Source organism: Saccopteryx leptura, chromosome 2, assembly GCF_036850995.1.
Source record: "Saccopteryx leptura isolate mSacLep1 chromosome 2, mSacLep1_pri_phased_curated, whole genome shotgun sequence".
In the NCBI taxonomy this organism is placed as follows: domain Eukaryota; kingdom Metazoa; phylum Chordata; class Mammalia; order Chiroptera; family Emballonuridae; genus Saccopteryx; species Saccopteryx leptura.
Genome location: NC_089504.1, coordinates 247,077,971 through 247,101,584, shown reverse-complemented (window position 1 = coordinate 247,101,584; position 23,614 = coordinate 247,077,971). Strand labels below are relative to the sequence as shown.

The 23,614-nt window shown below is 46.1% G+C and overlaps 1 protein-coding gene across 6 annotated transcripts in view; it reads left to right on the top strand.

The window, feature by feature from the left end:
• Positions 1–23,614, top strand: part of CLIP1 (CAP-Gly domain containing linker protein 1) — a 120,259-nt gene that overhangs the window by 18,244 nt on the left and 78,401 nt on the right. For 5 of the 6 annotated variants that reach the window (XM_066371046.1, XM_066371044.1, XM_066371041.1 and 2 more), the window contains 2 exons: positions 9,281–9,475; positions 12,010–12,581. In XM_066371046.1, the coding sequence (XP_066227143.1) occupies positions 9,391–9,475; positions 12,010–12,581 (657 nt within the window). In that variant the 5' untranslated portion in view covers positions 9,281–9,390. Of the gene's footprint in view, positions 1–570; positions 796–9,280; positions 9,476–12,009; positions 12,582–23,614 lie in introns of those variants that run through there. The other variant, XM_066371043.1, reaches the window with a different exon arrangement.

Sequence of the window (23,614 nt, the reverse complement as noted above, 5' to 3'; positions counted from 1 at the left end):
AGTCAGAGGAGACCCTGAGAGGAGGTGGTGCGTCTGTGTTCTTGCGAGTCTGATTTCTGAGAAAGTACGGGCTTTGGGTGTAGAAACAACCTGTTCGCTGACGAGGCGTAGCTGTGCACTTCCCAGCCCTGGACCGTAAGTTCAGTTCAGTCAGGATATGAGATGTGTTTAAATTGGTCCCAGGCAGGCCTACATCAGCTTATTGATTAGGCTTTGCTAGTCCTCTGTGAAGTGAAAACCTTTCATGTTTTACTCAGGGATAGATGAACATATGTAAATGATTTCCAGCCAGTGTTGTTGCCTTCAGTCTTTTCTTTATCTGTGGAAAGATGAACGTGAATGAAACCGAAAGGGGAAAAAAATAGAATAACTTGCCTTTTTTTTTTTTTCTTTTAGTAGAAAAGCAAGTCAATTTGGAAAGCTACCCGGGATATTGTGTAATGTTTTCAGTGGCTGAAGCAGAGGAGCTCAGGTTACAGTGCAGTCTCCTGTGTTGGGGGGTGGGGGACAGCAAGTGACACAGCATGCAACAGACACTTACATAACCATGACTTCAGGGGACGGGATCAAGCTGTGAGCGAGCCTCCCAAGCTCAGGAATAGGATATTTGAACACAGCCTTTGAATTTTTTTTCTCTCACTTGGCTTGAAAGTTCGCGTGAGAAACATCTCTCTCTCAAACTCGACTTCCCATGACCCACAGAGCTCCTTTCCCTTTAGTTGTGACATTCACAGCTGCAGAGCACTTTAGGATTAGAAGGGAGCCCGCAGTCTCAGAGCGCACAGCTCTCCACAGGTAAGTCACTTGACCTGTGTACCGCTGGGTTTGCTCAGGGCTGCTCTGGTAGCGCTCACATGCAGCCCGTTCCTGGAGACCCCGTGCGAAACTGCCTTTCCTGGCCAGCTCAGGTCCTGGCCAGGTTCTTCGACTCGCCTTTGCCTCCCAACAGAACCTTCAGGTGCAGTCAGCAGAGGAGCATGTTTGTCTGTTTCTGCTGATGGGACAAAATGGACCGTGAGGGGACAGAGAGGCGCAGTGTGGAGGTGTGATTGGCCTCGGGTGATCCCGTGCCCAGCCAGAGAGTGCCAGGAGACGCTGGGCTTGTCAGAAGCCAGCCGACCTTATCAGATCCGGGCTCCTCTTCACGGGCGGGCGGGTTGCTTGGTGCTCCTCTTACTTCGGCAGCGCCAGAGCCTAGAGTTGCAGTCTCTTCTCTTTCACTGGTGAATCCCTGCCCTTGCACTTGAGTTTGGATTTGAAATTCAAAAACATTGGAGCCACAAAAGGATGGCCTTAGAAAGGGAGTCTTATTTGCCTTCAGGTTTATTTATCCTCGGGTTGTAGATGAGCATTTTGAGGCCTGGAAAGGGTTAGGATACTTGCTGAAGGTCATTCAGCTGGGACAGAATCCTGACAGACAGGAACGGAGCCAGATGAGAAGCATCAATCATTAGTTTTTTGTTGCGACACCTTAGTTGTTCGATCATTGATTGCTTTCTCATATATGCCTTGACCGTGGGCCTTCAGCAGACTGAGTGATCCCTTGCTCAAGCCAGCGACCTTGGGTCCAAGCTGGTGAGCTTTGCTCAAACCAGATGAGCCCGCGCTGAAGCTGGCAACCTCAGGGTCTCGAACCTGGGTCCCCCGCATCCCAGTCCGATGCTCTATCCACTGCGCCACCGCCTGGTCAGGCTACCTCTTTTTTTTATACATCTGTTTATTTAAGCCACATATTTTTTTTTAATGGGTGAACTAAGAAACAAAATAAAAACTAAACAAAACCTTAAGAAATCTGAAAGGAATTATGAAGACTATTATTTCTTTCTATCTGACCATAATTGACACCATGCTTGTTGGGGGAACTGCTTGTTTTGAGGAACCTCTTATTTCTGTAAACTGCTTAAGAGGTTTTTGGGTTATGAGGGGTTGACAGGGCAACGGGGTCTGGATTTTACTGAACTATCTCCACAACACAAACTTTCCTGTGGAAGGTGTCCAACATAGACAAGAGTAGAGAGAATGGTACCATCACCTGACTCGAACAGGTATCAACTCCTCATCAGTCTTCTTATGTAAGTTTTAGCTGGCTGTCATCAAACTTGTTTTTTTTAACCTATTTTGCTCCTGCCAGTAAACATACCTTTTTGTTTTTAAGAAACGATGGTACTTTTGTTTATTAGTCATATAATTATGCCTTTTGTGGTATGAGACATTTCTGTCTCAGGTGCCTATCCTAAAAGTTTCCTGGAGCAGGTTACTTAGCTGAGGTGATCCCGAAGCTCCAAGCAAAGTTTTTCTCCCTTTGCCGATGTATGAGGTCAGATAAAGTAGCTGCTGTCACAGAACCCACTGGTTTTAGTGACTTAACAGGTGAAAGTTTATTTTCAGTTATGAAAAAGCCCAGGGTAGGTTTTTCATGATGAAGAGAATGGGGAGAAGAGACTCAGGGATTCAGGCTTCTTCCACGTTGTGACCCTGCTGCCCTCAGTCCATGCATTTGACATTGCTCAGCTTGTCATCATGACAGCCATTGGCAGGGCCTCGGCACTGGGGGAGTGCACTTGGGAAGGCGTTAGGGGCCAGGCCGAGGAGTGCTGCGCTTCCCCCACACACCTCTCGCTACATTGGCTGGAACTCCGTCACATGGCCACATGAAGTTGCAGAGGGTGCTGGCAAATAAGGCCTGTTACTCCAGGAAGAACACAGGCCTGGTGACACCTACCCCCTGCATGTGCGTGTCCACGTGTCATACTGGCCCCGTGCCGCACTGATGCCCTTATTTAGAAAGCAGCCTCATGGAGTCGGCTTCCTAGCTGCCTGGTCGAAGCCATTTTATTGTGGCTCAGAAATCATTCAGTTTTCTTTCCTGCTTATGAAATTATACCTGTTCAGTAAATAAAATCTGAGAAACCGAAGAAAACACAAAGAAGATATAAAAACTAGCAATAATCCCAGCACCTGGAAATGAGGATTATTAATCCTATATAACATATACTTCCAATTAAGATTTTTTTTTTTTTTTTTTTTTTTTTTTTTTGTGGATTGCTTTTAGAGAGAGAGGAAGGGAGAAAGAAGAGAGAAAGAGGGACAGGAACATTGTTCTTGTATGTGCCCTGACCAGGGACCAAACCAGCAACCTCTGCACTTCAGGACGATGCTCTCAGCAATCGAGCTGTCCAGCCAGGGCCAGAATTCTTAAAGATAGCTTAATTTTCAAGGAGAGAATACTAACAAAATCTGTTTCAAACTGAACCCAAATAAAAACTTGCAAACATGAAATATATATAAAAAAAAAATATATAAATGCATTCCTGGTGCAAGCCGAGTTGTTAGGTGGGGGGGCTTTTTCTCTGCTTACCCACATTGCTCATGCCAGTCAGCAGTGGGGGCATGCTGCTGGTCCGAGATGAGAGGACTCTCTGTTGGGAGATGGTACATTTCTCTAGCCATTAGCTCCAGATTCAGAGATCCGGGATGTGCTGGGTTTTCCTCAAAGTGCTGAGGTGGGTGGCATCCCAGAGGCAGTCGGCATCAGAACTCCCGTTTGTGAGGTCATCATCCTGACCTCACAGCCCGGATGGCTCAAAATGTTCACCCAGCTCCTGGCAGGATACGAGCCGAGGCCTGGCCCTGTTCTACGGGCACCATGAGGTACCGCTTTGTCCCATATTGGTAGATCTGGGTTGCCTTTTCTGGGACTTCCTGTAGGTACCAAGTGATGACATCGATGGCAGCCTCCCCGTAGTTTACTGAGAAAGATTGTGTAACGACAATCACTGTGTTAAAACATCCTCTAGCAGGACGTTCACAAACAGAAGGCTATACCTGGAGCGGAAGCATGTTCTTGTGTGAATGAGTGTGCGGTTCACCATTCTCCTTGGCGGCGGTGCTGCTCTCGCCAGGCCCATTGGCTCCGTTTGCTGTGGAGTTTGCTATCAGTTTTCCTGTCCCCTACAAATATTATATATTTTTTTTGTTCTGTGAAAGCACATCTGTGGCACTAGACAAGGAATAATTTGAAATGATGAGATGCGGTTATCAGTGGTATCAATTATTTATGACCCAGAGAGCTAAATTCACACGCACCACAATTGAGATGTTGTCACCTTTTGGTTTTGAATGTATTATTGCTTTTCTCGTTGTACCTGTGTTAGTGGGAGTTGGGCGAAAAGGTGTTGGTTTACACGAATACCCAGAAAATGAGTCTCTGAGAGTTAATACAAGGGTATAATTTTCTTAACGATTGTGCAAGCACTTGATAATATCATTATCTATGCCCGTCTCTTAAGTAGATATTGGACCTCTTCTAAGTTTGATTCTGTGAGTTTTTTTTTTTTTTTTTTTTTTTTTTCATTTTTCTGAAGCTGGAAACAGGGAGAGACAGTCAGACAGACTCCCGCATGCGCCTGACCGGGATCCACCCGGCACGCCCACCAGTGGCTACGCTCTGCCCACCAGGGGGCGATGCTCTGCCCATCCTGGGCGTCGCCATGTTGCGACCAGAGCCACTCTAGTGCCTGAGGCAGAGGCCACAGAGCCATCCCCAGCGCCCAGGCCATCTTTGCTCCAATGGAGCCTTGGCTGCGGGAGGGGAAGAGAGAGACAGAGAGGAAAGCGCGGCGGAGGGGTGGAGAAGCAAATGGGCGCTTCTCCTGTGTGCCCTGGCCGGGAATCGAACCCGGGTCCTCCGCATGCTAGGCCGACGCTCTACCGCTGAGCCAACCGGCCAGGGCGATTCTGTGAGTTTTAAGTTCAGAGATTATGTGCCTCCCCCTCCCCCCATTTTTTTGTTCTGTTACCCCCCCCCCTCCGTAGCGTATCAGTATCAGAGGCTCAACATCCCATTCTTGGAAGTAGACTGCTTGTTTTAGAGCTTTGTCCTCTGTGTTCCCTAATTTTATCCTCCTCTGTAACAGTCACATGTCCATATTTTCTTCAGCATGTAAGACCCAAAGTCTTATAATGTACTTTTTCAGGGTGAGGAGCCCTTTATGGATTCCGTGGGTGTGCTCCCTTTCAAATGCGTCTCTTTAATTGGGATGCCTATAAGACCGCTGTTTAGAGAAGAGCCATCCTGTACACAGAGGCTGTAGAGATAAAATTGTCTGTTTCAAGCCAAGTGTCGTTACAGGGACAGTATGTAACTGCTTTAGAAAAGTTTTTATTAAAAACAGTTCTGGCCTAACCAGGTGGTGGCGCAGTGGATAGAGCGTTGGACTGGGATGCGGAGGACCCAGGTTTAAGACTCCGAGGTCACTAGCTTGAGCGCAGGCTCATCTGGTTTGAGCAAGGTTCACCAGCTTGAGCTCAAGGTCGCTGGCTTGAGCAAGGGGTCACTTGGTCTGCTGAAGGCCTGCTGTCAAGGCACATATGAGAAATCAATCAATGAACAACTAAGGAACCGCAACGAAGAATTGATGTTTCTCATCTCTCTCCCTTCCTGTCTGTCTGTCCCCCTCTCTGACTCTCCCTGTCTCTGCCACAAAACAAACAAACAAAACAGTTCTGTGCTTTCAGCATTTACTTTCATACAAAGGAGAACAGAACAGAATCTTGCACTTCGTAATTTCCATTCCCTTTGCAAGATCTCTTTCGTGGAAAGGTTATTGGGACGGGTGTGAATTAGTGGGTGTCAGCCGAGGGGGCTGACCCCAGAGGCATCCTGAACTGAGACTGGTAGTTTCCTGGGACAGCTGGGACAGGAACCTCACTGCGTGCCTTGTACAAAGTGTTCGATGGCCCTAGCTTCACCTCCAAGCTTGGGATTCATGACTAGATTTATTTATGAGTTGTTTTTTTTGTTTCAACTCCTCCCTTTTAAGGTCCTGGTAACCAACCCATTGTTTTTTTTTTTACTACAAGTATATTTTTTCCTTATCTGGCTGTTTTCAATAGTCTTACCTTTATGAGGCATATTTTAGGCGATTACTGTTAAAAGGAGTAAGTACAGTAAGCCTATGTTCTATGTTTCAAGTCTGTGGTCTTAAACTATATCCCCAACCTCTGAAAATTTGTTTAAATAGGAGACAGGGCCCTGGCCAGTTGGCTCAGTGGTAGAGCGTCGGCCTGGTGTGCAGAAGTCCCGGGTTTGATTCCCGGCCAGGGCACATAGGAGAAGCGCCCATATGCTTCACCCCTCCCCCTCTCGTTCCTCTCTGTCTCTCTCTTCCCCTCCTGCAGCGAGGCTCCATTGGAGCAAAGATGGCCTGGGCGCTGGGGATGGCTCCTTGGCCTCTGCCCCAGGCGCTAGAGTGGCTCTGGTCGCAACAGAGCGACACCCCGGAGGGGCAGAGCATCACCCCCTGGTGGGCAGAGCGTCGCCCCCTGGTGGATCCCGGTCGGGTGCATGCGGGAATCTGTCTGACTGTCTCTCCCCGTTTCCAGCTTCAGAAAAATACAAAAAAATTTAAAATAATAAATAAATAAATAAATAGGAGACAGATTTTTATGTGCCTCCTGTTGGAATAATGTGTGGTGGTAGAGGTTCTATCTGCGAGGAAAGTGGGGTGCTTGGATTCTTAGAAATAATAACAGCCAATATTCCTGGTGCTTACCATGTGCTAGCATTGTTCCCGTTGTTTGAAATCTCCCCAGATGCTGACATTTCCTAACATCTAACATGCTCTTCTTCCGGGAGGGCAGGACACATTTCTTTGTTGGACGGAAGGGGAAGAGTTCTACCTTCTGGAATCCTAACTTTGAGTTAAAACTGACCTCCTCAAGACACATAAAAGCACACTTCACTTTGGGAAATACCAGAGAGGCTCTGTTTTCTAAGGTTATTTGCTTCCCTGAAATAAGTATCTTCCCCTTTTAAAATTTGTTATTTAGATCAGATCTCAGAGTTAAATCACAAAGTAGGATATTCATCTAGTTCAAAGGTTTTGCTCATTTCAGGCCTGGCTTGCATTTTTTTTTTTGTCTCTTAAAATAAACCTGTAGGTCACACTGAAATAAACAACACTGTTCTGTCTGGTGTTGAGGTTTAACAGCAGTGCTTCCTGTTTGTAGGTGGAATCTTGAAGGTTTTGATGGGAGGGAAGAGCGGCAGAGGGACAGTGTGGCCGAACCCTCTGTGTCCGGGAGCCCTTTCCCCTGTTCCTTGGCTGCTGCTTGGAAGCAGATCGCCTTTCCTGCTTCTTCCTTTGGAGAATGGACAAGCAAAACAGTAGTTATTTTTGACTGTTCCGAAGTGAGTTAGTTTCTAGAGATAAGCATTTTCTAAGTGGCTCTTTCTTGGCTTGAAAGAATATTAGAACTATCCCATCAGTCAGTGGTGTAAATAGAGGATTCTGGGCTAGCGTATGTAGTATAGGTTGCAATCTTGTAGTTTGGAAAGTGATGTTATGAAGTACTGTGACTAACTTAAAAACAAATGAAAAATATCCCGACCTTAAGTTCTCCTGTGAAGGGAGGTAGTCATTACTACAGTGGCCTGGTGCTTTGCTGATACTTGCTGTCGCCCGTAAGAGAGTCAGGGTGGGAAGTGGGGTCTGTGCCAGTAGAGGAAGATGCAGGAGGGAGTTTATAAATAGCAGCAATTTTCTCTTTGCCCAGTTCTGATTTTAGGTGTTATGTCTAGAAATATTTTTTAAAATTTATTGATTGATTTTAGAGAGAGAGAGGAACAGAAACATCAAACTGGTTCTGTCCGTGCCCTGACCGGGGATCGAACCAGCAACCTTTGCACATCAGGAGGATGCTCTCACCAACTGAGCTATCCAGCCATGGCTAGAAATGTTTTTTCCATGTTCCAAAATCTCATACTCTTCTTCCTCTCTTAAAGAGAACATGACAAGATACGGTTTTGCCTGAGACCAAAGTCATAGATTCATACCTGGTCCTGAGTAAATGTGAGGTTTGTTGTGTTTCTCTAGACAGAATAGAGAGGGGTTTCCTGCAGCACTTCCTGGATATGGCTTTTTCTTAGAGTTTGAACATTTCTTGAATTTAACATATACGTGTTTTTATATTGAGTGTTACATAATTCTGTGACTTTAAAAAAACACACAGCTAAAACAGTCTTGTGGTCATAATACTCATGCAATGTAGAAGCGAATGAAATGGAAACCGGAAGCTCCCTTCTCCCTCCATTATGTGTGGTGCTTGTTTTTTCTGAACCCTCTTCTGTGGATTGTGTGTTTGTAGGCACTGTGTTGGGTGGGTGTTATTACGGTATACTGCAAAGAACAGTGAAAATATATTGCTCCTGTTAGCAACTTTGTGTTCAGGATAGCAAATTGCATTTAAGTCCATTTGAGTAGCATTTCATGTTTTTTTAACAGCTTGAGTTTTCCAGGCTCCTAGGTTCAGTGCACAGATCATTTATTATTCTATATAAGAAAAAGTGGCCTGACCTGTGGTAGCGCAGTGGGTAGAGCGTCGACCTGGAATGTTGAGATCACAGGTTCGAAACCCTAGGCTTGCCCAGTCAAGGCACATATGAGAAGCAACTACTACGAGTTGTTGCTTCCCACTCCTCCCCTCCCGTTCTCTCTCTCTCAAATCAATAAATAAAATCTTTTTTTAAAAAAAGTGTAGCCTGACCAGGCGGTGGCGCAGTGGATAGAATGTCAGACTGGGATGTGGAAGACCCAGGTTCGAGACCCCGAGGTCGCCAGCTTGAGTGCGGGCTCATCTGGTTTGAGCTAAAGCTCACCAGCTTGGACCCAAGGTTGCTGGCTCGAGCAAGGGGTTACTTGGTCTGCTGAAGGCCCACGGTCAAGGCACATAGAGAAAGCAATCAATGAACAACTAAGGTGTTGCAACGAAAAACTAATGATTGATGCTTCTCATCTCCCTCTGTTCCTGTCTGTCTATCCCTGTCTATCCCTCTCTCTGACTCTCTCTCTGTCTCTGTAAAAAAAAAAAAAAAAAAAAAAAAAAAAAAAAAAAAAAAAAGGTGTAACCTGACCTGTGGTGGCGCAGTGGATAAAGCATTGACCTGGAAACACTGAGGTCACCAGTTCGAAGCCCTGGGTTTGCCTGGTCAAGGCACATGTGGAAGTTGATGCTTCCTGCTCCTCCCCCCCTTCTCTGTCTCTCTCTCTCTCTCTCTCTCTCTACTTCTCCCTCCCCTCTCTCTCCCTCTCTCCCTCTCTCCCTCTCTCTCTCCTCTCTAAAATGAATAAATAAATAAAAAAGTAGAATAACAGACTACTATATAAGGGAACAACAACAAAAAAAAGTGTAGGCTGTGAAAGCCACTTCAGTAACAACTGTTATTTCTACCTTTTTTCTCCGACAGGCTCTAAACTCCCTTATGTTTTTCTCTTGACAGGTGTGACCTAGAGACCGATCTCACTATAGAATCACCCACAGTTGTATCCATGGTCCGGGAAAGATAGTGGCAACAGGCGAAGGAAAAGCAGCGCTGACCTACCAAGGACAATGAGTATGCTAAAACCCAGCGGCCTCAAGGTCCCTTCCAAGATCCTCAAGCCTGGGGCCACAGCCTTGAAGACACCCGCTGCAGGTGACGCTTCACCCTTCCCTTAGCTGCAAGTGACTGACAGTCCTCTCGGAAGCCTTCAGTGTAAAACTTATAGAAAGATTCTCTTCTACAACTTCCTGTTCTTGAAAACATTTGACAATGAACAGAATAGCATTTTATGTTTTTAAAGTCTTAATCAGTGAAGCGTTTACTTGTTGTAGGTTATCTTCATTTACTTTAGTTGATTTAGTGTCATGTGATAACATACTTGTCAAGTTAAAGACCTTCTGTGTGTGACCCTTACAATGACAAGGTATTTCTTTAGTTGTCCTTCCTGGGGGTCTTCCAAACTCATCCCAACCTTGGCATGGAGGGATGTGTAGAGAAAACAAAGACCAATCTGGCTTGAAAGTTGTGAGGATGCTCACTGAGCTGAAGTTGGCCGTGGGCATCAGGGTGCAGGCTGTGCCTTGGCACAGGCCTGGTTGCCAGAAGACAGGGCCCCATTTGAGAGATGGACCTGTACTCATCAGCACCCTGTTCTCACCTGTTCCTTGACTGTTTCTCCACTCCTTCAATCTGTAGCCCATGTGATCACCTTCAGTCTTTAATAGGAGAGATAGGAGAGAGGGCATCTAATGCTTGCTATTATGGTCTTTTTATGTGGCTCATATTCTATGGGACGTCTTATGTCGTCAGTCATTGCAGACAGGGGCCCACCATAATACGTTAAGTCCAACCTTGTTTCAGTCCTCCTGTGAAGAAGCTCAACTCTCCCATGAGGGTGGGGACCTTCGTGTCTGTTCCTTCACTGTTGTCTCACCCACATGCCCAGGCCTTTGCCTGGCACAGAAGAGGAGCTCAGCAAATGTTTGTCGATTGAATGGAGATCCCAAGTTTTATGTATCAGATAAAACCTGGTTCTTATCAGAAAGGCCACGAAGCATCTTAGGTGATAGGGAAGCTTGACCGATAGAGAATTGTGAAGAAATGGATTTGTTCCAGGGCTGTTTACCTTAGAGGGAAGCTGTCAGAGTTGACCTCTCTTGTTCTCCTTCCCCTTCCCTCAAAATCCTCCCTCCTGTTAAGACCTCCTCCAAATGCTAACCCTTCCACGAAGCCTTTCCCTGTGACAGTCACATTTTAGAATTCTCTTTTTCAGTTTTGGCCCTTTTCATGCACATTAACACTAGAACTTATTAGTACTAAAACTTATATGCTTAAAAGGAAATAAATGCCAAGGAGTTCAAGGCGCTTTTATGAAGACTATTTTTCAGAAATTTGTGCTTGCAGCACCTGGGGAAGAGGAGCTGCTGATGTACAAAGCTAGAACAGACCCCCAAAAAACGGAATAGTCAGGCCCTGTCTTTGACAGAGTAGTAACTGTTCTTCTTTTCTTTCTTTCTTTTCTTTTTTTTTTGTGACAGAGAGGGACAGATAGGGACAGAGAGACAGGAAGGGAGAGATGAGCAGCATCAATTCTTTGTTGTGGCACCTTAGTTATTCATTGACTGCTTTCTCATATGTGCCTTGACAGGGTGGGGTTGGGGCTACAGCAGAGCGAGTGACCTTGCTCAAGCCAGCAACCTTGGGCTCAAGCCAGCGACCTTTGGGCTCAAGCCAGCAACCATGGGGTCATGTCCATGATCCCGCACTCAAGCCAGCCATTCTGCATTCCAACTGGTGAGCCTGTGCTCAAGCCAGATGAGCCTGCACTGAAGCGGGCAACCTCAGTGTTTTGAACCTGGGTTCTCTGCGTCCCAGTCCAATGCTCTATCCACTGCACCACTGCCTAGTCAGGCATAACTGTTCTTAAAAAACAAACAACAACAAAAAGCTTGCCACAAATCGAAACTCCACAATCTCCCTCAGGGTAGTGTAGAGAGATGTTGGGCACCTGCTCTTGGCCGTGCAGACCACTGTGCTCCCCAGCCTTTGCGTGATTGACTCCTACTCATCAGGTTCTTAGGCCAGATGTCACCTTCTCCAGGGGGCCTTCTCTAACTGCTTAGCCCAAAGACGCTGTCTCCTCCACAGCACTTAGGCGACCTAACCTGAGCTGTTGTGTTTCTACTTATTGCCTGTCTCCTCACCTCTAGACTGAGCCCTCTGAGGGCATGATCGGTGCTGTCCTTCCAGCTTTCACCAACTATTCCGACATGGGAACAGAGTCCGTCTCGGTGGATCTGAGCGGTGTTTGCTCATGCCGTTCAGGGTGGGCAGTGAAATGAAGTAAAGAGTGAAATCAGATTTGTATTATGAGCTCTGGGAAAAGGACTAATTTTTTTTTTTTTTACTTCTTCCAATCTTAATTGCAAGTAAGGATTACCTTTCACCATCCCATTGAGTTTGGACAGCATGGAAAATGGTAGTGATGGATCAAGTACCTTTTTGCCTCCTTGCTAAAAAGGAAAGAAGCAAGAAAGAGAAGCAGAGTGCCTCTAGAGGAGTTGTGGCTACTCCTGTTGCTTGTGGCTTTCTCTTAAAGGAGAATAAAGGCATGTTCCCCTTTAAGGTGGGAGCTGTCCGCCTGAGTCTGAAATTGAATCTTTCCCCATCTTTTCTTCTGTTTTCAGCCCCAGCTCCAGTGGAGAAAAGCGCACCCAGTGAAAAGGCACCGAGCGCCCCTTCCTCTGAGACACAGGAGGAATTCGTGGACGACTTTCGCGTCGGGGAGCGAGTCTGGGTGAATGGGAACAAGCCTGGATTCATCCAGTTTCTGGGAGAAACCCAGTTCGCACCAGGCCAGTGGGCCGGGATCGTTTTAGATGAACCCATAGGCAAGAACGATGGGTCGGTGGCTGGTGTTCGGTATTTCCAGTGCGAACCCTCAAAGGGCATATTCACCCGCCCCTCAAAGCTGGCGAGGAAGGTGCAGGCAGAAGATGAAGCGAACGGCCTACAGACCATGCCCGCTGCCAGGGCCACTTCGCCTCTGTCCACGTCCATGGCCAGTGCACCGGTCCCCGCCCCAGCCACCCCCTCGAACATTCCTCAGAAAGTGCCCCAGCCGACCGCGAAGGAACCGTCAGTGACACCTCCGATCAGCAACCTGACAAAGACCACCAGCGAGTCGATCTCCAACCTCTCGGAGGCCGGCTCAGTCAAGAAAGGAGAGAGGGAGCTCAAGATTGGGGACAGAGTGTTGGTGAGTTCCAGAGCCTTCTGGAGTCATTGTGTTGAAGTGAGGCGTCATCCCTGATGAATGGTTGAAATACAGGCTCCGGGTGTGTGCGGAGGGGCGACTGCTCATTTAGAGAGAAATTAATCAGCTCTCCTCGTTGGTCAGGGTCTGAGAAGCCGTGCTACAGACTAGAACCTGCCCACGTGGCTGGAGCATAGCATGAGCACAAGTTTGCAGTGATCGATTCTAGTTTTATCTGCCAGTTTAGCCAAGAGAACATTGAGTTCATGCCTGACATAACAGGCTCAGAAATGAACTTAGATGTCTTTATAAAAGTAAAAAAAAAATGATTTTTTTTTTTTTTGCTTTAATAACGTACAAGCTTTTCCTTCCCACCAACTAAAGTGAGAAAAAATTAGAGTACTAGTCAGGTAGTATGCCGTTTGGATGCTAAAACAAAAAAATGACAAGATCAGGTTGCTCTAACTTAGAACAAAAGGTTTCTGTGAGGACGTCATGATTCAAGTAGACTCAAACAAGGAAGGACAAGAATTGACTAGGCAGAAGGAGATGGGAGGTGAGAGAGAACGTTCTAGCACAGGCAAGGGCAGACTCCCGAGATGAGAAGGGGTTGGCGTGTTTGAGGATGAGGCCACCGTCCTTTCCCGGGTGCAGTGAGCACATGATAGGAGAGGAGGCTGGTTCGCTAGGTGGGACCTGCAGGGACCAGTGACACAGAGCCTACCAGGATGGGGTGTGTTGAGCATTCTTACTTTGTCTTTAAGAGCAGTGAGAGTGACGAGTGATGCGATTAGGGTTATAGTTTAGCCAGAGTCCTCTGAGAGCTTGGTACCTGTAGAGGTGGATGAGAGTGGATTTGGGGTGACCACTCCTTGAAGAAGTTGGATGCTGAGGAGAATAGGGTGGTCAGGCAGATGCTGGACGAGTGATGGGTCTGGGGAAGAGTGTGTTTGTTTATTTAAAAATGGCAGAGTCTAGAGCAGGGGTCTCAAACTCGCGGGCCGCATGCAGCCCGCCCACCAATTTTGTGTGGCCCGCAGACTAATCAAACTTCGTGGATTAGTCTGCGGGCCGCACAAAATTGGTGGGCGGGCCGCGAGTTTGAGACCCCTGGTCTAGAGTGATCAATATCTTGACTGAAACGGTCTGGAGAGCAGTGTGAAGGCCCGTAGTGAGGGTGGATCAGTGATGGAACGAGCTTCCTGGGGAGGTAGCAGAGGAGGCATCCTGAGCACACATAGGCCTTGATTGACCTTTTTTTTTTTTTTTTTTTTTTTTTGTGACAGAGACAGAGACAGACAGGAAGGGAGAGAGATAAGAAACATCAGCTTGTAGTTGCATCACTTTAGCTGTTCATTGATTGCTTCTCACACGTGTCTTGATAGAGAGGGGCTCCAATTAAGCAAGTGACTCCTTGCTCAAGCCAGTGACCTTGAGCTCAACCCAGCGACCACACTCAAGTTGGTGAGCCTGCACTCAAGCTGGTGACCTTGGGGTTTTGAACCTGGGACCTCAGCATCCCAGGTCAATGCTTTATCCACTGTGCTACCATCAGTCAGGCTTGATTGGCCTTGGATTGAGAGGGAGGCTTGCTTCATTTTTACAGGGAAAAAGGAGACTCCGCAAATGCTGGTTGGTTTGGAAAGGTTTGAATGCCACATTTCTAGTAAATTTTAATTACGTGTTCAAAACTTGCACGCAGAATTTTATTTGAATCTGTGAGAGTCTGAAGACTTATGAGTGTGTTATTGGGGGTGATAAAATTATTTACTGCCTTTGGTTAGTGTTTCTGGGAGAAATTACTGGAGTATCTCTGAATCACAGAGTTGTAGAGCTGGAAAGGACCTTTTGAGTTCACTAAATGCCCCCTTTTGCCTGCAATACTACAGCCCAGAGAAGAAAGGTGACTTGCCTTCCAGTCATGTGGCTGTGTGGTATGTGGACTCACACGTCACTGTGTCCTCCTATCCCTAGTTCCTATGTTTTTTCTGCTTTAATATGCTGCTCTATTTAATAGAAATCTTTCATTTAGAAATCTAAAACATTTGTATTTCATTTTTTTTATCTTAGAGAGAGAAACATTGATTTATTCCACTTATTTATGCATTTATTGGTTGATTCTTGTACGTGTTATAACTGAGGATCAAACTCACAACCTTGGCATATTGGGATGACACTCTAACCAACTGAGCTACTAGGCCAGGGCCTAAAACTTTTGTACTTCAAAATTAATTTTTTTTTTTTTTTCTGAAGCTGGAAACGGGGAGAGACAGTCAGACAGACTCCCGCATGCACCCGACCGGGATCCACCCGGCACGCCCACCAGGGGCGACGCTCTGCCCACCAGGGGGCGATGCTCTGCCCCTCCGGGATGTCACTCTGCCGCGTCCAGAGCCACTCTAGCGCCTGGGGCAGAGGCCAAGGAGCCATCCCCAGCACCCGGGCCATCTTTGCTCCAATGGAGCCTTGGCTGCGGGAGGGGAAGACAGAGACAGAGAGGAAGGAGGGGGTGGGGGTGGAGAAGCAAATGGGCGCTTCTCCTATGTGCCCTGGCCAGGAATCGAACCCGGGTCCCCCGCATGCCAGGCCGACACTCTACTGCTGAGCCAACCGGCCAGGGCTACTTCAAAATTAATTTATTAAGGAAGTTAGATTTAAAATATTTGATTTGGGTTACCCTAAATAAAGAAAAATTCTGTCGATTGCCACAGTCCTATTGGAACTAAGGTTATTAGAACATTGTTATATGATGATTGGCATGGAATTTTCCCAGGCCCACTCACAGTGCCTGCAGTGTCCACAGGGCTCCCGCCATGTTGAGCCAGCACCTAGAGGGCAGGGCTGAGCCCACTTTCCCCACGCACCTGGACTGCGTAACCTCAGGGCTTCCTCTTATCGCAGGAGGAGTGGGATGGGGACTTCTGTGTTAGCTATGGTGTCGGGCCTAATGACCTCTGTAAGAGCCAAAGACGGGCTCCTGAGATCGGGCTGTTGAAGGTGCTCCTGCCTTGAGGAAGGCAGTCAGGGCGTGGCAGAGCTGCCCCTTGTCACCTCCATCCTATAGGCCCAGAGTGACCAGCGGGTGACCAGTGAGCTGTGCTGGCTGCGGTAGCATCTGGAGCAGGGGTTGGGAAACTTTTTGGGTGAGAGAGCCATGAACGCCATATATTTTAAAATGTAATTTCATGAGAGCCATACAATGACCCGTGTACGTTACGCATTATCCAATAAAAATTTGGTGTCCCGGAGGACAGCTGTGATTGGCTCCAGCCACCCACAACCATGAACATGAGTGGTAGGAAATAAATGGATTGTAATACATGAGAATGTTTTATATTTTTAACGTTATTATTTTTTTAATTAAAGATTTGTCTGCAAGCCAGATGCAGCCATCAAAAGAGCCATATCTGGCTCACGAGCCATAGCTTCCCGACCCCTGATCTGGAGACTCGAGGAGGGTCCCTCAGAGCCACTTAGAACAAACCCACCTGCGCCCTGTCCACCTCTTTCTGCCTCTTTGTTTTCTGTTTGTCCTCACGAATATTCCAGTGTGATGAATTACAGGTTCACTTGACTCAGAGACATACTTCCTTCCATGCCGGGTTCCAGCCACGGGGGGAATCCAGGGGTCCCACAGGAAGAGACGGCATCGGTACGAATCGAGTGAGAGAGCCGAATTCTTTTTTAGCATTCACTGCCAGGCATCTCTGGCAATGGCTAGTCTAGCTTTATTTTTATACACACACACTAAGTTACAATCACATGGTATTCAGAATACATTGATTAGCCCTGGCCGGTTGGCTCAGCGGTAGAGCGTCGGCCTGGCGTGCGGGGGACCCGGGTTCGATTCCCGGCCAGGGCACATAGGAGAGGCGCCCATTTGCTTCTCCACCCCCACTCCCTCCTTCCTCTCTGTCTCTCTCTTCCCCTCCCGCAGCCAAGGCTCCATTGGAGCAAAGATGGCCCGGGCACTGGGGATGGGTCCTTGGCCTCTGCCCCAGGCGCTAGAGTGGCTCTGGTCCCGGCAGAGCGACGTCCCGGAGGGGCAGAGCATCGCCCCCTGGTGGGCAGAGCTTCGCCTCTGGTGGGCGTGCCGGGTGGATCCCGGTCGGGCGCATGCGGGAATCTGTCTGACTGTCTCTCCCTGTTTCCAGCTTCAGAAAAATACAAAAAAAAAAAAAAAAAAATACATTGATTAATAATTGTTTTTGTTTCATTATGGTTACATATTTCTAGGCAACAGTTAATTCATTTCTATAAGCTATAAATCAGGTGGTAAGTCATTCTAAGTATGTTATACAATAACTTGAGTAGCAACAACAATATTGGCGCAAATTTCTAAAAGATCAGTATTGATTAATAGCTCTATTTTATCTAAGGGTCTGTTGTCTAGTCAAATTTTATTATCTACTATATTCATATGCTAGTTAAGTTCTAACTTTATTTTTCTCAGAGTGTTCCACCACCTGCAGGTCAGGTATGCAAGAGGAAAGGAAAGTTTCTCTACCACATGAAAAGGCTAAGGAGGTAAAGTAATGAATTAAGTGAAGGCTGAAAGGTGCTTCTATGTATAGTTACTGTTTCCTACCTATTCATAAGTCACAATCTATTTTTTCTAACATGATTAATAGGAAGGAATTTTCCTACAAACTTAACCCTTTTTGAGGGATATCATAGCCAGCCTCTTATGTCTATGAGCCCAGGCAAAGGGGCTTACAGGCTTTTCTGTGGAACTCACACCCTCTGTCTCATTTCCAAAGAAATTACTACGAATCTACAGGGAAAGCACGGTGTTATTATCCCTGTGCCATAAATGATAGCACACACACCCAGAAAAGGGGGGATAAAAGGCCAAATTAATTCAAAAAGTTAAAGGGGGAAGTATCGTTGCGCCTTTTCTCTGCTGTGACTTTGTCAACCAGCAGCCGTTGATTGGCTTCCGACACTTCCAGACTGGGAACCCCTGGGGTAACTAATTACCCTGAATGTTTCTGAGATGGTCTAGCTACCAGGCCAGGACCTAAAACTTTTGTATTTCAAAATTAATTTATTAAGGAAGTTATATACTCCATGATTCAGGAATTTCATTTCTAGATGAAAAAATAGGAGCAATCTAAGTGTCAGAGTATATATGGTATTTCAAGGATATGATGTCACGTTTTCTTTTTTCTTTTTTAATTTATTTATTTGAGAGGTAGGGAGGCAGAGAGAGAAACATTGATTTGTTGGTCCACTTATATATGCATGCAATGATTGATTCTTGTATGTTCCCTGACTAGGGATTGAACCTGTAACCTTGGTGTATCAGGACAATGCTCTAACCAGTTGAGCTACCTGGCCAGGGCTGATGTTCTCCATGTCTGGTACTGTATGTTCTAAGCTGGATTCTTAGCTTATGACTAGAAATGAGGAGGAGATTTCAGACTTTTTTTAATGACAAGCTTTATCTTTCTGTGAGTGGCTCCCAGGGCTCTTACTCTAAGAACCTTATAGTGCACATTTATAGGTCTTTTAGACACTGAGAGGGGAAAGAAATCCTGAGAATTAAAAAATACCTTTATGCATTTTTTTTTCTTTTTTTTTTTTTTTTTTTGTATTTTTCTGAAGCTGGAAATGGGGAGAGACAGTCAGACAGACTCCTGCGTGCGCCCGACTGGGATCCACCCAGCACGCCCACCAGGGGCGATGCTCTGCCCACCAGGGGGCGATGCTCTGCCCCTCCGGGGGGTCGCTCTGCCGCGACCAGAGCCACTCTAGCGCCTGGGGCAGAGGCCAAGGAGCCATCCCCAGTGCCCGGGCCATCTCTGCTCCAATGGAGCCTTGGCTGCGGGAGGGGAAGAGAGAGACAGAGAGGAAGGAGGGGGTTGGGGGTGGAGAAGCAAATGGGCGCTTCTCCTTATGTGCCCTGGCCGGGAATCGAACCCAGGTCCCCCGCATGCCAGGCCGACGCTCTACAGCTGAGCCAACCAGCCAGGGCCTTTTTTTTTTTTTTTTGCATTTTCCCGAAGCTAGAAACGGAGAGACAGTCAGACAGACTCCCGCATGCGCCCGACAGGGATCCACCGGGCACGCCCACCAGGGGGCGACGCTCTGCCCCTCCGGGGTGTCACTGTGCCGCGACCAGAGCCACTCTAGCGCCTGGGGCAGAGGCCAAGGAGCCATCCCCAGCGCCGGGGCCATCTTTGCTCCAATGGAGCCTTGGCTGCGGGAGGAGAAGAGAGAGACAGAGAGGAAGGAGAGGGGGAGGGGTGGGAGAAGCAGATGGGCGCTTCTCCTGTGTGCCCTGGCCGGGAATCGAACCCGGGACTTCTGCACGCCAGGCCGACGCTCGACTGCTGAGCCAACCGGCCAGGGCCAACAATACCTTTATGTATAAGATCTATTTTGCTTGTGTTTGAACCTTTAATAATTTTCAATTCGTCCAGTATGTACTTTTTTGTGTGTTTTTTTCCTTTGTTTAACATTTTTTGAGAGATTTCTCTATAATATATAAATTTAAAGCACACATAGTGGAGTCATATTATATATTCACCATTTCACAATTTACTTTGATAGATTTGGGGCTTTTCTGTGCTAGGAAATACAAATACTCATTTGAAATACTTAGCTGCTGTTTGGTGTTGCAGTTTGGCAGTATTGCACCTCATTTCACCATAGACACTTAGATTGCTCCTATTTTTTCATCTAGAAATGAAATTCTTGAATCATGGAGTACATAAACATTTAAGGTTGTAATAGATTCTGCCATATTACAATCTAAAAAGGGTTTTATTATTTTCTGTCCCACAACGAGTCCAAGTATGCCCTTTCTAATAATATGATTTCTTCTCCTCATCTCTTTACTGGTGACTTAGAAATCCCAAATCTATGTGGCTGGTTGTGACCTTGCACTTACGTTGGGTGTTAGTTCATCATCTGCCTGGGGGGGGGTCTCACTCTTGTTGGTATGGGGGTCCTGCTCTGAGGAGGGTGTTCTTTACCGTGGCCTCTCCTGACCTTGATTGTGGTACAGTGGTTATTAATAGAAGGAGCTGTCATGTCTGGCCCGAATCCAGATGTTCACGTTCTGTTGGAACTCTCTCTCTAGAGCCCTTGGCTGACCGTTGAGATTTTTCCCAGCACAGTACGGTTTACTTAGCCTCATTTCTTTGCAGTGAGGATTGCTGCTGATTTTAATTATTTTTTCTGCAGTTTGTTTTGATTTTTCTCATTTTCAGTTTCCAGAAGGCTTCAGCCTCGCTCAGCACAGCCTTGCAGGCGCCATGCTGACGGGTGTTAGTTCTGCCGCATCCCCCTCGTGCACAGCCACGTTCAGTGGAGCACAGTCTCTGCCTTCCACGTCCACGGGTGACACTGCCCGCCCCTGCTCATAGTAATGAGACAGCGGAATAAGTGTGTTTTCCACTTTCCCTTTTGAGGCTTGGGAGTGCATGCACTCGTCCAGCTGCCGCCGGACTCCACCTCTCTGGCTTCCCTGCCCACCCTCCCCTCTCCAGGCCTGAGTCTCGCAGTTCCTGGAGTTAGAGCCATCGTCACCTCTACCTGGACTTGCCAGCCTGGCCTCTCCTCAGTCCTGTGCCTCACGCATTACAGAGAGGTGCATGTAAATGCAGGCCTGATGGTGCTGTCCCCACAGAAACTGTAGCGGTGTCCCAGCAGGTCTGATGCTGCTGTCCCCGCGGAAACTGTAGTGGTGTCCCATCTGCTGCACCCTTGTTCTGTTTTTACATTTCCTGGAGAGTTTTCCACAGGCATGGGAGCTGGGCACTGGCTGACTAATGGGAAATTAGGGTTCTTTTCAGAAACCTGCGCCAGTACCTTAACCCCTGCTTTGGGACTAGGGGAGATAAAAGTTTGACCATGGCCCGGGCCTGAGTCTAAGGTTGAAATGCCTGTTACAGGATCATATCTTCTAACTTCTAATACTGATTTTGTGCATTCTTTAAGTGTGATTGCAAAGATACGTTGGAGCCTGAGACTCTTTGTAGCTTATGGTCTTAAATAGATTAGAAAAGGAAACTTTGCTTGTATCACTTTGGTTGGAATGGGTGCTTTTTTGATCATAGCAGTCATGTAAGAGAGTGACTTGGATGATTAACTATTCTGTACTTTATCAGCCCTAAGACTAGCAGGGTTAGATTTTTTTTTTGGTTTTCTATTAATTATTTAGTTAAAATATATTTTAAAAAATGAAACATTAGTGTAACCCTGGAAATATATTTGCCTAAATTGTCTACTTTGAGAACCATAATTATAGAATATACTGAGTTTTGTTTGCTTTTTTGTTTCATTGGCGTTTTCAGAAATTTGGGCACCAAAAAAAAACTGTATATAGAGATGAAAAAATTTAGACATATCCTTTGCAGTTTAGAAGGGATTGATTGATACACTGGGGAACAATTTTTTTTTCATTTTCTGTTGCAGGAGTTTTTAGAACTGTTTCTATATATTTCTGCATCACTGATTCCAAATCTGAAATCCGTTTTTTGGTGCATGCTCTAGTTTTTATGCAATTTTAAATTCTTTTTGTTACAGTTAATGGCAATGCATTGGTTTTTAAATTGGAGTTAAAGGGCAACGAATCTTGGATTGAACATAACCACAAGGCAATTAATGTTTTACAAACATCACTTTTACATAATTGTAGTTGTCTTTAAATGTAAAAAATTATTATCTGATAAAAACATCCTCTTATTTTGTTTTAAGATTGAATCATGGCTTCTTCGAGTAGGCGTAAATGTAAGAATAGTCCTGACACCTTCTATTATATATGTGGCTGTTACACACTTCAACATCAAAGGCGCAATATTTCATCATTTGTGACACGTGCCTATATTACCTATTTTCAAGTTCCCCTTGGCGACTGAGACAAGAATTGGCCTGACCAGGTGGTGGTGTAGTGGATAGAGCGTCAGACTGAGATGCGGAGGACCCAGGTTTGAGACCCTGAGGTCACCAGCTGGAGTGTGAGCTCATCTGGTTTGAGCAAAGCTCACCAGCTTGGACCCAAGGTTGCTGGCTTGAGCAAGGGGTCACTCGGTCTGCTGAAGGCCCACGGTCAAGGCACATATGAGAAAGCAATCAATGAACAACTAAGCCTATAAGGTGTCGCAACAAAAAACTAATGACTGATGCTTTTCATCTCTCTCCGTTCCTGTCTATCTCTATCTATCCCTCTCTCTGACTCTCTCTCTGTCACTGTAAAAAAAAAAAAAATAGAAAGACAAGAATTGGGCTTCTCATATTGTGTGTCATAATTGTGAGGAAATGCTTCATGACTGGACAAAAGGAAAACGCAAAGGAATGCCTTTTGGTATTCCCATGGTTTGGCATGAACCTAAGGACCACAGCAGTGACTGTTATTTCTGTTTGATCCATACAAAGGGCATCGGCAAGAAAAAACAGCATCTAATCATATATCCTAATATTCCTTCAACATTACAACCTGTCCCACACTCTGAGCACTCCTGGTTCCAGTTTTCAATGGTTTTATTTCTTCTAAGGACGAAGAAAGTGAACATTGTGATCAGGTCTATTTTGATAAGATGCATGAGGAAATGGTTGTAGAATCCTGATGGGTCTTCTGATGTCAAGCAGTCATTAACCCCTCAGCAGTTTAGCCAACCCAAATTGAATGACTTAGTAAGAATGACATAAAAATTGTCCTCGACTTTCTGAAGTATGAGGAGCATAACTAGATCATTTGTGTGGATCTTAAAATGGTAAACTTCCTGCTAGGACAAAAGAGAGGTTTCACGAAGTATCCTTGCTTTCTGTGTTTGTGGGACAGCCAAGCTCGGGAGAAACACTGGACACAGAAGGAGTGGCCGAAACGTGAAGCTCTAGAAGTAGGGATGCAAAATACTGTGAATGAACCTGTAGTTAATTGAGACAGGATCATTTCCCTCCCACTTCACATCAGACTTGGCTTAATGAAGCAGTTTGTTCAGGCTTTGGATAGAGAAAGTGAATGCTTTTGACATATTTCTGCTTTTCCTGCCTTGTCTTTCGAGAAGATAAAAGCACGTGTATTCATGGACCTCAAATTCAATCCCTCATACGTGATGAAGAATTTGCCGGGAAGATGAATAAGGAGAAAGCAGCATGGCAGTCTTTTGTGGCAGTTACAAAGAACTTTCTTGGCAACAAAAAAGCAGAAAACTATGAACTTCTGGTTCAAAGGATGCTGTTGGCTTTCCACAACATTGGATGTAACATGAGTGTTAAGATTCACTTCCTGAATAGTCACCTTGATAAGTTTCCTGAAAATCTTGGAGCTGTTAGTGATGAGCAGACTACTGTTGGAGCATCAAACAAGATTGACCTCAACAAGTACACAAACGCAAATTTTTGCCTGAATAGAATTTAAGTAAGTTTTGCGCAATTTTTTTTTCTTTGCATTTTTCCGAAGCTGGAAACGGGGAAGCAGTCAGACAGACTCCCGCATGCGCCCGACCGGGATCCACCTGGCATGCCCACCAGGGGGGCGATGCTCTGCCCCTCTGGGGCGTCGCTCTGTTGCAACCAGAGCCATTCTAGCGCCTGAGGCAGAGGCCACAGAGCCATCCCCAGCGCCCGGGCCATCTTTGCTCCAGTGGAGCCTCGGCTGCGGGAGGGGAAGAGAGAGACAGAGAAGAAGGAGAGGGGGAAGAGTGGAGAAGCAGATGGGCGCTTCTCCTGTGTGCCTGGCTGGGAATTGAACCCGGTACTCCCACACGCCAGGCCGACGCTCCACCACTGAGCCAACTGGCCAGGGCCTTGCGCAAATTTTATGATTAAAATAAGTCTTTTAATATGTTCTATTTTGAAATTGTAGGCAAATTCTGATGTAGTCATATCTTTTAGTGTATTAGTGTATTTACTACATTATACAAATTATTATATTTTCACAAAGATGATGTCCAAGAAGACATTCTACTTCATTATGTTAAACTAAATGTTGAAAATTTTACAATTAGATGAAAACCTAAAAATCTTGAATTGTAAAAAAACTATAGCTTACAGAGGAAAACTAATATCAGATTTGAGATCAGCAC